The sequence below is a fragment of the Mus caroli genome, chromosome 5 (genome assembly GCF_900094665.2).
Source record: "Mus caroli chromosome 5, CAROLI_EIJ_v1.1, whole genome shotgun sequence".
NCBI lineage: Eukaryota > Metazoa > Chordata > Mammalia > Rodentia > Muridae > Mus > Mus caroli.
Window position 1 is genome coordinate 32,233,653 of NC_034574.1, and position 11,961 is coordinate 32,245,613.

Below are 11,961 nucleotides of genomic sequence, written 5' to 3' on the forward strand. Positions count from 1 at the left end.
CCTGGGCACTCTGTGGCGGACCTCTGTGACTCTCACAGAGAGGGGCCTGAGGCTCAGACAGGTTATGTCTGCTGACCAACACCAAAGAGCAAATGTACAGCAGAGCTGGGATTGGTCCATACTGGGGACCGAGGCTAGTGCTGCTTCCATGGGATCCAGAGCCACCTCACATGTGAGGGTTTTTAAAAGCTTTATCAATATAGAATTCATACCCTGTAGAATCACACTTGTATAATGCGTAACAATCGTCTTTAGTGTTTCCCCAATATCAGAAGGTTCACATAGGCAATGTCAGTGTGGCTCATTGGAGCAGAGAAGCCCCGTGCTCTCTAGCTGTTACCCACCTTCTCCTGGCAACTGCTCAGTGACTTCCTGTCCATATAAATCTCCCATGTATTTTCTTTCTGGTTCCACTTATGACTGGCTGTCTTCACTTTGGCTAACAATGGCCAGGTCACAGTGCATATCAGTACTGTGCTCCTTCTTATGGTCAATAACATTCAGCAAGGATAGATCACAACTCTGTTTTGTTTGAGTCTTGGTTTCAATATGTAAGACAGACCAGGCTCAAATGCACAATCCTCCTGCCTCAGCACTAGTGCGGCCCACTGTGCCTGAATGATAGACCACATTCTGTCCATGCATTTCTTGGCCAATGGTCATTTGTGTTCTTTCCAGTCTGGCTGTTGAGGACCAAGCTGGACATCTGTGTACAAGCATTTGTGTGGAAATAGTTTTCCTGTCCGTGAGAGGGATTTTAATGGTATGCAGGGAGAGGCAAGACAATCTAGAGAGATGAAGGAAATTAGAAAGACAGAGAGATAACACATACCCAAAACTCTCACACACATTGTCTCAGGCACCCACAGAGAGTCACCCAGGCAAACAAGGGTGGCAAGCTCTCCACAGAGACACAAACCCCAAAAATGCAGAGACACACAGGGAAACAGACACGAGAGCAAGATTTAGAGATACACATTACTGTGGGTGGACTGTAGCTCCTGGGTTCACAGGTCCTTCAGGGTCCTGGAATCCCAGCAAGGCTCTCTCTTCACCTTCACACCCTCCCTGAAGCATTGAGGTCTGGGGGCTGCAGGCTAGGCTCTCTCCCAGAAAAGAATGGGGTTACTGAAATCTGTGGGAGGCATAGGCAACTTGGGAAAACAAGCTGCTACTCTAATTTGATTCCTAGACTTTGGAGAAGGTGGCTTCAAAGCCTAAGCCCTCTACATGACCAGCAGAGAACCCCAAGATGGAGGAACCTGAGAGACAGGGGTAGGTAGGGTGTGGAGAGTAGCAGTGCTTGCTCTGCAGGTACCAGACAAATCTTAGGATGCATCTGAATTTGGCCACTCCCCAGGTTGGGGACCCAGGGAAGTGGTCTGTCTCTTTGAACCTCAGTTTCCCCATTTGAATATAAGAACAACAATGAAAGCTGAAGGATAGTGTTCTGAGGGCACAAACCCACTGGACATTACACCCCGCCTCAACTTACAGTGTGCAGGGGTGCCTGGGACATTTTTTGGGGCACCAGGGAATGTCAAGTGATGTCCTGCCATCCTTACTGAGGGAGTGCACCCTGGCCATGTTCCATGGACCAACTGAAGCAGAACAGGGAAGATCTGGGCACAGAGAATTCATCTTTTAGGATCGGTGCCAGGTACCCAGCCTTCCCTTGGCTGCCTGTTTACTTAGAGTAATAATTTTTAGTTGGAGAATAGAATTGGGGCTTGGCCGATAACACCTGGATTCTGAGAACAACCAGTCAAAAATTCAGGAGTTGCTGAGTGACTTGCAGTGGTGGGCTCATATTGATTCCCCCACTTTTCTTTGAAGGGGAGGAGAAGAGGCCCAGGTGTGGCTATGCAAAGAAATGGGCAAGTGTTAGTAGCAGGGTGTTGTGGGACCCAAGACACAAAGAGAACAGGGCACTCTCCACACAAAACTCTAGTCATCCCATGGTCATGCAAACCCTACCTGGGGTTGCTTGAGCTTTCTGGGGTATTGGGACTTTAATTATGAGGGAACATAGCTTTGTCAGAACTCATACAACTGTGGACTTAAAAATCTGTGCCTTTTACTATACAGTCATGACAATTTCTGGGGAAATAAAACATCCAGTGGTTGTAGCACGATATCTTGGCTTTCAGGAAGACAGTCCCACACTCAGCATGTGCCCACAGAAGCACCCAGACTAACCTCAGGGGCGTCTTCATCCCGAGTGGTTTCTCTCTGGAGCCTCCTGGCTTGAGAGCCAGTGTCCCGTAGGCTCTGTGCAGAGGGCTCTGAACTCCCGAGCAGACGTTTTCTGTCATCTTTCTAAAACCACAAAGGGGTGGAGAGAAGCCAGATGCTGAAGTCAATCAGCCTTGTCTGTCCCCCTGAACTTTAGCCACCAGACCCCTACCCAGCAGTCACCTCTGCTCACCATGTGCCCTTCCTGCCCCCTTCGCCCACTGAGGATGTAGTCGAGTCCTTTAAAACCACCCAGTCCACCCAGACTCTTTCTAAGAAATCCCCTAAGGTGCATATTTCAGTTGTCCTCAAGACTCCGGGCAACATAGGGAGCAAATCTTGCAGTGTTTCTCCGCTTCTATTCTTCACTCCTTTCTGCAGCTTTGATGGAATACTCCGACAGAAGCAACTGTACCTGCATGCAGTCATTTCTCTCTGTTCTAGATTGTGGTATGACTAGCCGCTTCAGGTTCCTGCTTTGACTTCTGCACAGTTATGGACTGCCCTGTGCTAAAATACACCCTGCCCAGTTGCTTGCTGTCAGATTTGTCTCATCACAGCAACAGACAGGAAAGCGGGACAGAAGCTGCCACTCCTTTGCATGGAATAGGCAGACACTAGTTCCCCTGCTGTCCTCTGTATAGCCACTGGGCAATTTTTAAAATGATGATATTGGTTATCGTCAATAGAGGAGTGACTTCTACCGTGGCCTACAAACAAGCAGTAGGTGTGTGACCTGAAACTCCGCCACCTTGCAGATGTCAGCACCGATATGGACAGGTTTCCTACCAGCTTGTTTGGGTGGATGGGAGCCCAGTCAGGCACTTCCCTGTGCCCACTCTCCTTGTCAAGTAAATGTCCTTGTTGCAGCTCAGAGTCCAGCTTTCTGCAGTCATGTTTCCTGTTTTAGGAGACTGTGATCCTGAAACCTTGTCTAGCATTCCAAAGTACCAGAGGGCCATGATGTACCCAACAGAGAAGGTCCTTGTGAAAGAGGATCTAGTCCCAGCCAGAGTTCTTGGGTTTTTGGCTGTGAGTTCCAAAGAGAGGATTAACAATATGCAGCCAATGGCCTTTCTTTAAATAGACACAGGGTCACTTTGAAGGTAGACAGATGGAAATAGAGGCTCAAGGGACTTGACAAAGTATTCCCCATGCACAGGCTTAGTGTTCACCTGTTCTGAGCACTAAACAAGTTTGAGGACCATAACTATAATGGATAAGGAGACTAGGCAGCAGGTACAATTCTGTGAGGGGTTTGGCTCATTTAGAAAGTGCTTGCCATGGATGCCTGGGAACTCAGTTGAACTCCCAGAACCCACATCAAAAAAGCCAAGTATGGGTGTGTGTGTGCTCTCAACCCAGCGCAAGGGAGGAGGACACAGGTGGACAGACAGCCTAGCCTGCTCGCCTAGCCCAGTGAGAGACTTTGTCTCCAAAAGGTGAGCAGTGTCTAAGGAATGATACCAAGGTTGACCTCTGCCCTTGACATGAGCACACACATGCAAACTCTGGATGCATACATGCACTTACATACACATGAACATGCATGCACACACACCCACATAGGAGACAGCAGGATGGTTCAGTGTAAAGGCAGCTGTTACTAAGGTTTCTGACCGAAGGACATGTCTGTCTTCACATGGAGGGAGGGGAGAACTGATTTGAGGGGAATGTCTTCAGATCTCCACAAGCATGCTGTGTCAGAGGTGCGTGCTCAAAAAGTGCTCACACACACACACACACACACACACACACACACACACAGACAGACAGAGAGCGAGACAGAGACAGAGAGACAGAGCCAGTGACAGACAGACACACAGACCCCACCCCCAGAGAATTGCAGTTCTACCTTGATGAACTTGTTGTGCACTTAATTAGTCAGGGTTATAATTCAGCATCAGAAGGGTACCCAGCCTTGTTCCTGACACTGAAAAGAAGCCTCTTAGACAAAGTTTAAGAACAAACTTAAAGGAGGGAGCAAGCCTCTGAGGTCCCAGGAGACGGATGTGAGAGCAATTGGAAAGAGCTTGACACAGACACAGACAGGCCTGGCCATGTCAGATGTTCAGGAAGCCCATGTGCCTGGACCAGGATGGGTCTCTGGGCAGAAAGGACAGATGCTATAGCCCAAAATTCCAGGATGCTTTGTTTAGCAATTGCTGGCTGTGTTAGGGAATAATAATACACCCAGGGTCAGAAGCAATTTCTACTTCCACACTTAGAAGTGGCCAGGAGGTCAAGGGTCACAAGTGATTTAAGGACAAACTCTAACAAGAAGGGAAAAACCCCAAAACAAACTGCAGAGGGCTGAGGAGACACAAGACAACAGCCAATTACAGTGCCCTCAGAGAGAGAGAGGAGAGAGAGTCTACTCACAAACTGGCAGTTTGGGATCAAAACGGAGGACTTGGGGGATAGAAAAGAACTCTTGAACATGAAAACATAGAATGTATATTCTCATAAGAATAAAACTGAAGAAAGCCTTCCAGCATGCGTGTGCGCGCGCGCGTGCGCGCGCGCACACACACACACACACACACACACACACACACACACACACACACACACACACACACACACACTCTATCCAAGAGTTCAGNACACACACACACACACACACACACACACACACACACACACACACACACTCTATCCAAGAGTTCAGGACTGCTCACAATCATATCTGACAAGCACAAAGGGTTGTCCATGAAGAGGCTTGATAACAGAGAGAAAGAAGGATTGGCCAAATCAATCCAGACATGTGTGAGTTCTTGAACGAAGTGAGAGACCAAGAAAAATAATCCTCAACCAGACATGTTTCTAGCTGGAGAAAACCAATTCCCCTGCACAACAGAGGAAACCTGGAAAAAGTCAGAACTGCCCAAAGCCAGAGTGCCCAATGGGTCTTTCCACAATTGATCAGATGGCTGCTCCTCTGTGCCAGGAGTGTCCCTGAACATCCCTAGTCATTTACACAGTTGCCAGTTAGAGCATTACTTACACCCCCCAACGCCCCGCCCCGCATATGCTTGTTGTGTTGCTAGGCTGCTTAACCCTTTGCCTCACTTTCAGCATCTGTAAAATGAGGCCACACATGGAGTTGATTCAAAAGCTGTTTGGAGAGTTCAGAGCCTAGGGCAGACAGAGCCTAGGGCTGAGAGCCAGGCTCAGTGCCTGGAACAGACATCTCTCAAGAAACTCTAGCCTCTTTCTACTCCACCACATTACCCACCTTGTTGGGTTCTATCCAAATGCTAACTGGAAATATCTATCCTGCTCACCGTTGTGCATTCAAGGCCCCGGGCCAGTTTCATCTGACAGAAAGTCCTTAGCCCACTCCCAGAGGATGTTGTCTGGCAGCTCCAAAGCAAGAAAGAGGGAGTGGGCATTCGGGTGCACATACTAATCTTTCTCTGTCCCCATACTGATCTGGGGCATATTTGCTGAGATCATGTCCAATCTTCTAACTAAACCAGTGGGCACTGTGGCATAGAAGGGCTTTTGGGCGACTATCTTTCTGCGGCCCCCAGGCCAATGCTCTCTGGCTACTCACTCTATCCTTCCTCCTCCTTCCTCAGAAAGCCCTGATGCTCCTGGATCAAGAGGTTGCACGCAATTGCAATCGCAGTCAGGAGACGCAAAGCTGGGGGTTCAGGGAATGCAGCCCAGGACTCCGCGGGAGGAAGAGGAGGGCGCTCGATCCTCCCGGCTGCGCTGGGACCCACCTGGAGCCGTGCGGGCAAGTGGCTCGCGCGACAGCCAAGCCACAAGCCAAGGCCTAGGCCGAGAACGCCACCCAGTAGCACCGCGGGGACCAGCAGTGTCGGCGCCGCCTGCAGGGCTTCCCGGCCCAGCTTCAGCCGCGCATCTTTAGTGCAGGTCATGGGGGGCTTAGGCGGGTGACCCGCTGCATCCCGCCGCCGGCCAGCTCCGCGCCTCTGTACCCTTTCCCGCTGCACCCGAGCCGAGGGAGGAGCTTGGACCCGCCGCCCCAAACTTTCAGCCTTTCCGGGCCATTCCCTACGGTGCAATGAGCATGCGCAGCCGAGGCGCGCCTTTCAGCCTGAGGACCCCAAATGCAAGAGCAAAGGAGCACCTCTCCTCCCCGAGCAAGCTACGCTTTTGTGGTCACTGAGCGTCCAGGATGCCCTGAGTCCTGAGCTGGCGGCCAGATTAACTCCAGCAGCACCTCAAGGTTGCTGTAGCCTGTTCAATCCGATTCCCGCGCCGCTCCTGGGGCAAGTCGGTCTTTCCCTCCGGGATGCTCCGCACCCGACTGATTGAACGCTTCTTGTAACCCTGGTTTCTCCCCGAGAAAGATTCTTCTTTAAGAGCGAATGTTACATTCCGGCCCCTCTAGAATCCTAACTTCTCTTCATTTTATCCTTCACGGTTCCACGTGGGCAGAATGGGAGCCAGTACTTCAGCCGCTTCAAAGAAACTGTCAGGGGAAGTGTCTCATTCAAGATCTGACAGCTCAGAAGATGGCAATGTCTGTCTACGCACACCTGTGGCTTCAGGTCACACACCTGTTAAGAGGACCTTCCTGTCCTCGGGGTATCCCTGGGAACTGCAACATCTTCCTGGCAATAGCTTCATGCTGCAACGTAGTGTTGGTTGGATGCTCAGGCCTGACTTTAAAAAACGCACAAGGTCAGGCAGTGGCGTACAGCTGTTATCTCCGGGTCACTCAGGCTATTCAGGAGGCAAAGGCAGATCACCTGACTCATCTCAAAAGGGTGGAGGGTGGGGTGAGGGGAAGGATCCATTAAAAATCAGCGCTGCTTATGTTTTGCCTCTAAAGTCACTTGTTAATACTGCCTTAATACTGCTCCAGGATGCCTGGCACTTCTCAGTGGTGCAGTACCTGGCGTGAGAGGTTTAGTTAAGGACACTAAGGGCTGCAAACTCCTGGTCTTATTTAGGTCAGGTCAAGAAAGGGATGTGTCATTGAAGGTGTGGAGAGGCTGATACAAGGCTCCCCGGCAGCTGCCCAGCAGGACCGTTCACAGAAGACCCTGTCCCTGGATAAGGGACCTCTCTAGAGCCCAGAAGGCAGACTACCCCTTCCCCAGCTCCTCCCTCTGGGCACTCAGAAGAGCCCTAACACCCCCTGGGGGAGCTTTCTGCCCCAGCTTACTCATTGGCCAAGTGATGGCTTCACTGTTGATGGAGAGGCTGGGCAGGTCCAGGAAGATCCCCAGCCCGGATTCAGAAAGTGGGTGCTCTGCTGAGACTTCCCCCTGCTCCCTGTTCTGTGTCCTTTCTAATGCTTCCCTGAGGTTTTTTAACCTCGCCGAGGCGGTCTGAGGAGAGTCGGGGTTCAAACAGTGTCTCTGGGAATTCCTAGTGCTAAGACTGAGCTGAGATCTAGAGATCCAGTGGGCATTAGTAGAGGCCTTTGTCACCCTCGGGGAAGGAGAGTAGGGGGGGGTGATTTGGAGTGAGGCACAGCCAGCGAAGGAGCTGCGCAGCTCCCTCCTACGCAGCTTGCGGCCTCCAAACTCGAGATGCCAGCGTTCCAGAAAACTTTCCAGGCGGTTCGCACTGAGCATGCTCCGCGGCGGGGCGGTCCCGGGGTCCGGAAGCTCCGCGACTCTGCGGGGCCTGTGTGGGGTCTGCAGCCACCAGATGGGGGCGACGGGCCCCACGGGCGCTGGGAGACGAGCCACGTGGGTGCTGGCTGGGAATATCCTGGCCGCTGCTCTGGTACTGGGCGCGGGTCCGCGTGCACTTCCACCCTCCTCCCCTGCTCTGGGCCCAGGGTCACCATCTCGGCCCGGCCCAGCAGGACCCTGGGCAAGCTCGCAGGTAAGCAGAGCTGGAGCTTGTGTCTGTCTCCATACTCTGAAAGAGTTCTGCCCTGTAGGGCACAAGATCAAGTGGAGGGAGAGGCTGAACTTTTTGCTTGGTGGTGCTTCTAGGTGCGTTCTGCACATACTTGTATCACGGAACTCCAGAACCGGTGAAGCCTCAGCTTGGTAGCCATAGGCTTGTATGGGTTCGGATCCAGATTCGCACCCTAGCAATTCCATGTCTGAGGGCAAATCACTTTTTATGTCTTCCGTTCTCAGTCCACTGGGACCCAAGTCATCTGAAGCCACCGTATGCACATTAGTTAGGTTGGTTAATGTATGTAGGGGTGGTAATATGGTGAGAGAGCTGGGAAGACTGGGTAGCTTTGTACTTGCCTCCAGTCTACTGGCTGCAGTAGGCCACTGGCCCCGTTTGTAGTAGTTCTAGCATTGGAAAAGCACAGGGTCCCCAGTGCCCCATAAGCCCCCTTCTGCAAGTTAGCCCCCAACCCTCCTGCCTTCTTCTCAGGATTGGCTTACATACGCCCTCCCTGCACCCTGCTACCTCTTTGGTTCAGCCATCACTTACCTCTGGCTCTTGGCCACCCTTCCACTTGGTTTCCACCCACCACTCTTAATTTGTATCTTATCTTCTGCTGGTCAGCTTTACCTGTCAGCCTAACCCATCCTAGTATGACCTGGGAAGGCTGTCTCAGTGAGGGATTGTTTAGATCACGTTGGACAGGGCCTGGGCTGGAGAAGGAGGGTTATCTCTATGTGGAAGACCCAGCCCACTGTGGGCAGTGCCATTTCCTGGGCAGGGGGGCTTTGACCTGTGTAAGAGTAGAGAAAGCAAGCTGAGTACTTGGCCTGCAAGCATTTATTGCTCTCTGCTCTGAAATGTGGCTGTGATGTGACCAGCGGCTTTAAGCTCTTGCCCTTTGGCTTCCAGGCAGAATGGATTCTAACTTGAAATTGCAAGGAAAAATAAACCCCTTTCTCCTGTAAGCGTCTCTTTGTCAGGGTGTCCCATCTCAGCAGCAGAAACGAAGTACAGCCTCTCTTAGTCATTCTGAGGAGCACATCTGTGCTCACCGCTGCCCTGATTCCTGTCACCATGGCCCTGGAAGAAAATGCAGCTTCAATTCCCAGGAGGGCCCTGGCTAGTGGCATGGCCTGTTGGAGCGGACTCTAGCGTTGCCTGCCCACTCATGACCTGTAGACCCAAGGATTATCACAGGGCCACTCTTGTTGCGAAGACTTAGTGCTTTAAGGGCGATTCTGTTTCTTTTCTGTTGCTTGCTGTCTTAGGTTGTCACTGTATAGTCCATGGACTGCACTTTAAGCCCCGTGATTGGCATTTTCATGGAGTCCTTTCCCTTACTCCTCCTGGGGAGGTGGCATAAGAGTGGCCATTTGCAGAGGACAAAATCAAGGCCCTTGAAAGCTGCTCTGACCCTTGCTTATCCTCTTGTGTGTCCCCCACATCCAGAGCCTAAGTCACTGGCTTCAGATATTTTTGAACATCTTCCCCCTTTGGGAAGCGCAATGTTCTGGTAGACACTTCCTGTTGTCAAGATCAGGTGTCGAGTCTGGAGTCTGGAGGAGTGTAACTGTTTTAAAGTAGGTTTTGGGAAGTCCTGAAGGCCATCCAGAACCAGAGCACTTCACTGTCATGGGTCCCTCTGTCCTTGTTGGAGCCTGGGCTGAACACCAGTGTCCAGAGGCCTTGGTGCTCCAACTGATTATGTTGCTTGAGTTCTGTTCATAGAGTCAGCACGTCTTCACCAATCTGGGGCTGTTATAGACAGCCCTGTGAGCTGGGCCCTGGATATTCCTGCCTTGGCCACTTATCTCTGTGAGGCACGGGTCTAGTCACAGCCTCTTGGGCCTCAGTTCTGAACAGGGATAGAAAGACTCTCTACTGAAGGTGCTTATCAGATGTTCCATCTCTGGTTGTCCAAGCCTTCACTGGCCCCTTTCTCTGCTTCCTTTCCTCATTATGTACATCTCAGAGTCATGTTCTGTATGTGGGGTTGGAGAGATAAATTCCCAATTGCCTGTTGATTAAGTAAGCACTTTGAGAGTTCTCTTGGGCTTTTATTGCTGTGAAGAGACACCATTACCATGGCAACTCTTATAAGGGACAACATTTAATTGGGGCTGGCTTACAGTTCAGAGGTTTAGTCCACTATCATCATAGTGGGAAGCATGGCAGCGTGCAGGCTGACATGGTGCTGGACAGAGAGCTGAGAGTTCTATATCTGAATCAGCAGACAGTAGGAAGAAAGAGTGCTCCTTGGCCTGGCTTGAGCATCTAAAACCTCAAAGCCCACCCCCAATGACACACTTCCTCCAGCAAGGCCACACCTGACAGTGCCACACCACAAGTGGGATGAAGGAATTGTCAGGGCTGCTAGAGGAAGAGAGGCAGATGGAAAGGCCACAGAATGCAGACATTTGGGAGGACAAGTAGAAAGGACCCCATGGGAAGGATCCTGGTGGGTGTGATCCAGGTAGGAGAGGCCTCATTGACTTGTTTGTCTTTGGCACACGGACACCCAGCCATCCTTGATCAGACCTTGACTTCCTGGCACGGGCAACCTGGGTGCCTCCTGGGTGGATGTGATCTACTGGGCAGGTATTCTCTTTTATTTCTTCCCCAGAGACACACAGAGGTCAGGTTTATACTCTAGTCGTTCTAAGAGTGGGCCCCAGAAATCTGGGGTTCTTGAACTTTTCCAGGGGTCCATGGAGTCAGGGTTTCCTTACATTTTTTTCAGAAGTGACATGACATGGGAGAGTTCACACAGAGGCAGATTTAAGAATTCAGATGCATCTATTAATTCAGACACAGGTGACTTTGCAAAAGTTTAAAGTGATGCCATTATGATTTTTTTCTTTTAATTTGGGAGTGCTAGTGATTTTCAAAGAAAATCTCCTATTTATATGACTATAGGATTCTTATTACTATTTTAAAAATGGATACTTGTTTATTCTGCTCTCTTTTGAATACAGTCTTTCTGTGGTGCAGGAGAAATGGAGTAAGTACTGACAAATGGATTGCTCATAAACCCAAGTTCTTCAGTCCTTTCTGACGATGTGGGAGGAATCATGAAGACAAGCAGTTTGGGAGCCACTGTTCCCTTGCTATCCCCATCTGGTTCCCTAGGATTTGGGGATGAAATAAGCCAGCTCCTCATAGTCATGGTTTTACTTAAAATATGACAAAATGGCTCAGGTTGGCTGGTATTCTAAGCTGAATGTGCTGTGTGTGTCCTAGGGAGGAGGAAAGAAGGGGAGAAGAAATGGAGCTAGGAAGAGTGAGGCACAGAGGGGAAGGAAGGGAAGGGAGAGACCCCAACTTGGTGCTGTGAGAGCTATCTTACAGAGCCTTTTCTGTATCCTTGTTGTTGTTACACTGTATCTTTGTTGTCACACTGTATTTTTTTGCTTGTTGTTACACTATATCTTTGTTGTTGTTGTTATTACTTTCTCTTTGTCATATTGTATCTTTATTGCTGCCACACTGTATCTTTGTTGTTACACTGTATCTTGATTGTTAAACATTGTATTTTTGTTGTCACACTATCTTTGTTATTGTTGTTACACTGTATCTTTGTTGTTGCTATCCTGTATCTTTGTTGTGTGTTGTTGCACTGTATAGTAGTTGGGCTTTCTTATTGCTGTGATAAAACTACCATGACCAAAAGCAGCTTGAGCAAAGGGTTTAGTTGGTTTATGCTTCTACATCATAGTCCACCGCTGAAGGAAGTTAGGACAGGAATTCAAGGAGGGGTGGAACTTGGAGTCAGGAGCTGATGCAGAGGCCATGGAAGGGTGCTTCTTATTGGCTTGCCCAACATTGGTTTGCTTGGTCTGATTTCTTGTTTTTGTTTTTGTTTTTTTGAGACAGGTTTTCTCT

At 50.1% G+C, this 11,961-nt stretch overlaps 2 protein-coding genes across 3 annotated transcripts in view; one reads left to right on the top strand and one right to left on the bottom strand.

Annotated features, from left to right (window-relative positions):
- The window catches only part of Evc (EvC ciliary complex subunit 1), a 39,344-nt gene extending 32,399 nt beyond the window's left edge, over positions 1–6,945 (bottom strand). Inside the window, exons 1-2 of one of the 2 annotated variants that reach the window (XM_029477916.1) lie at positions 5,967–6,944; positions 2,200–2,319 (exon numbers count right to left, since the gene is read on the bottom strand). In XM_029477916.1, coding sequence (XP_029333776.1) covers positions 2,200–2,319; positions 5,967–6,125 — 279 coding nt within the window. In that variant the 5' untranslated portion in view covers positions 6,126–6,944. Of the gene's footprint in view, positions 1–2,199; positions 2,320–5,966 lie in introns of both variants that reach the window. The other variant, XM_029477917.1, reaches the window with a different exon arrangement.
- Positions 6,946–7,813: 868 nt separating this feature from the next.
- The window catches only part of Evc2 (EvC ciliary complex subunit 2), an 84,594-nt gene continuing 80,446 nt past the window's right edge, over positions 7,814–11,961 (top strand). Inside the window, exon 1 of the mRNA XM_029476919.1 lies at positions 7,814–8,052. Within this exon, the coding sequence (XP_029332779.1) occupies positions 7,873–8,052 (180 nt within the window). The 5' untranslated portion in view covers positions 7,814–7,872. The remainder of the gene's footprint in view (positions 8,053–11,961) is intronic.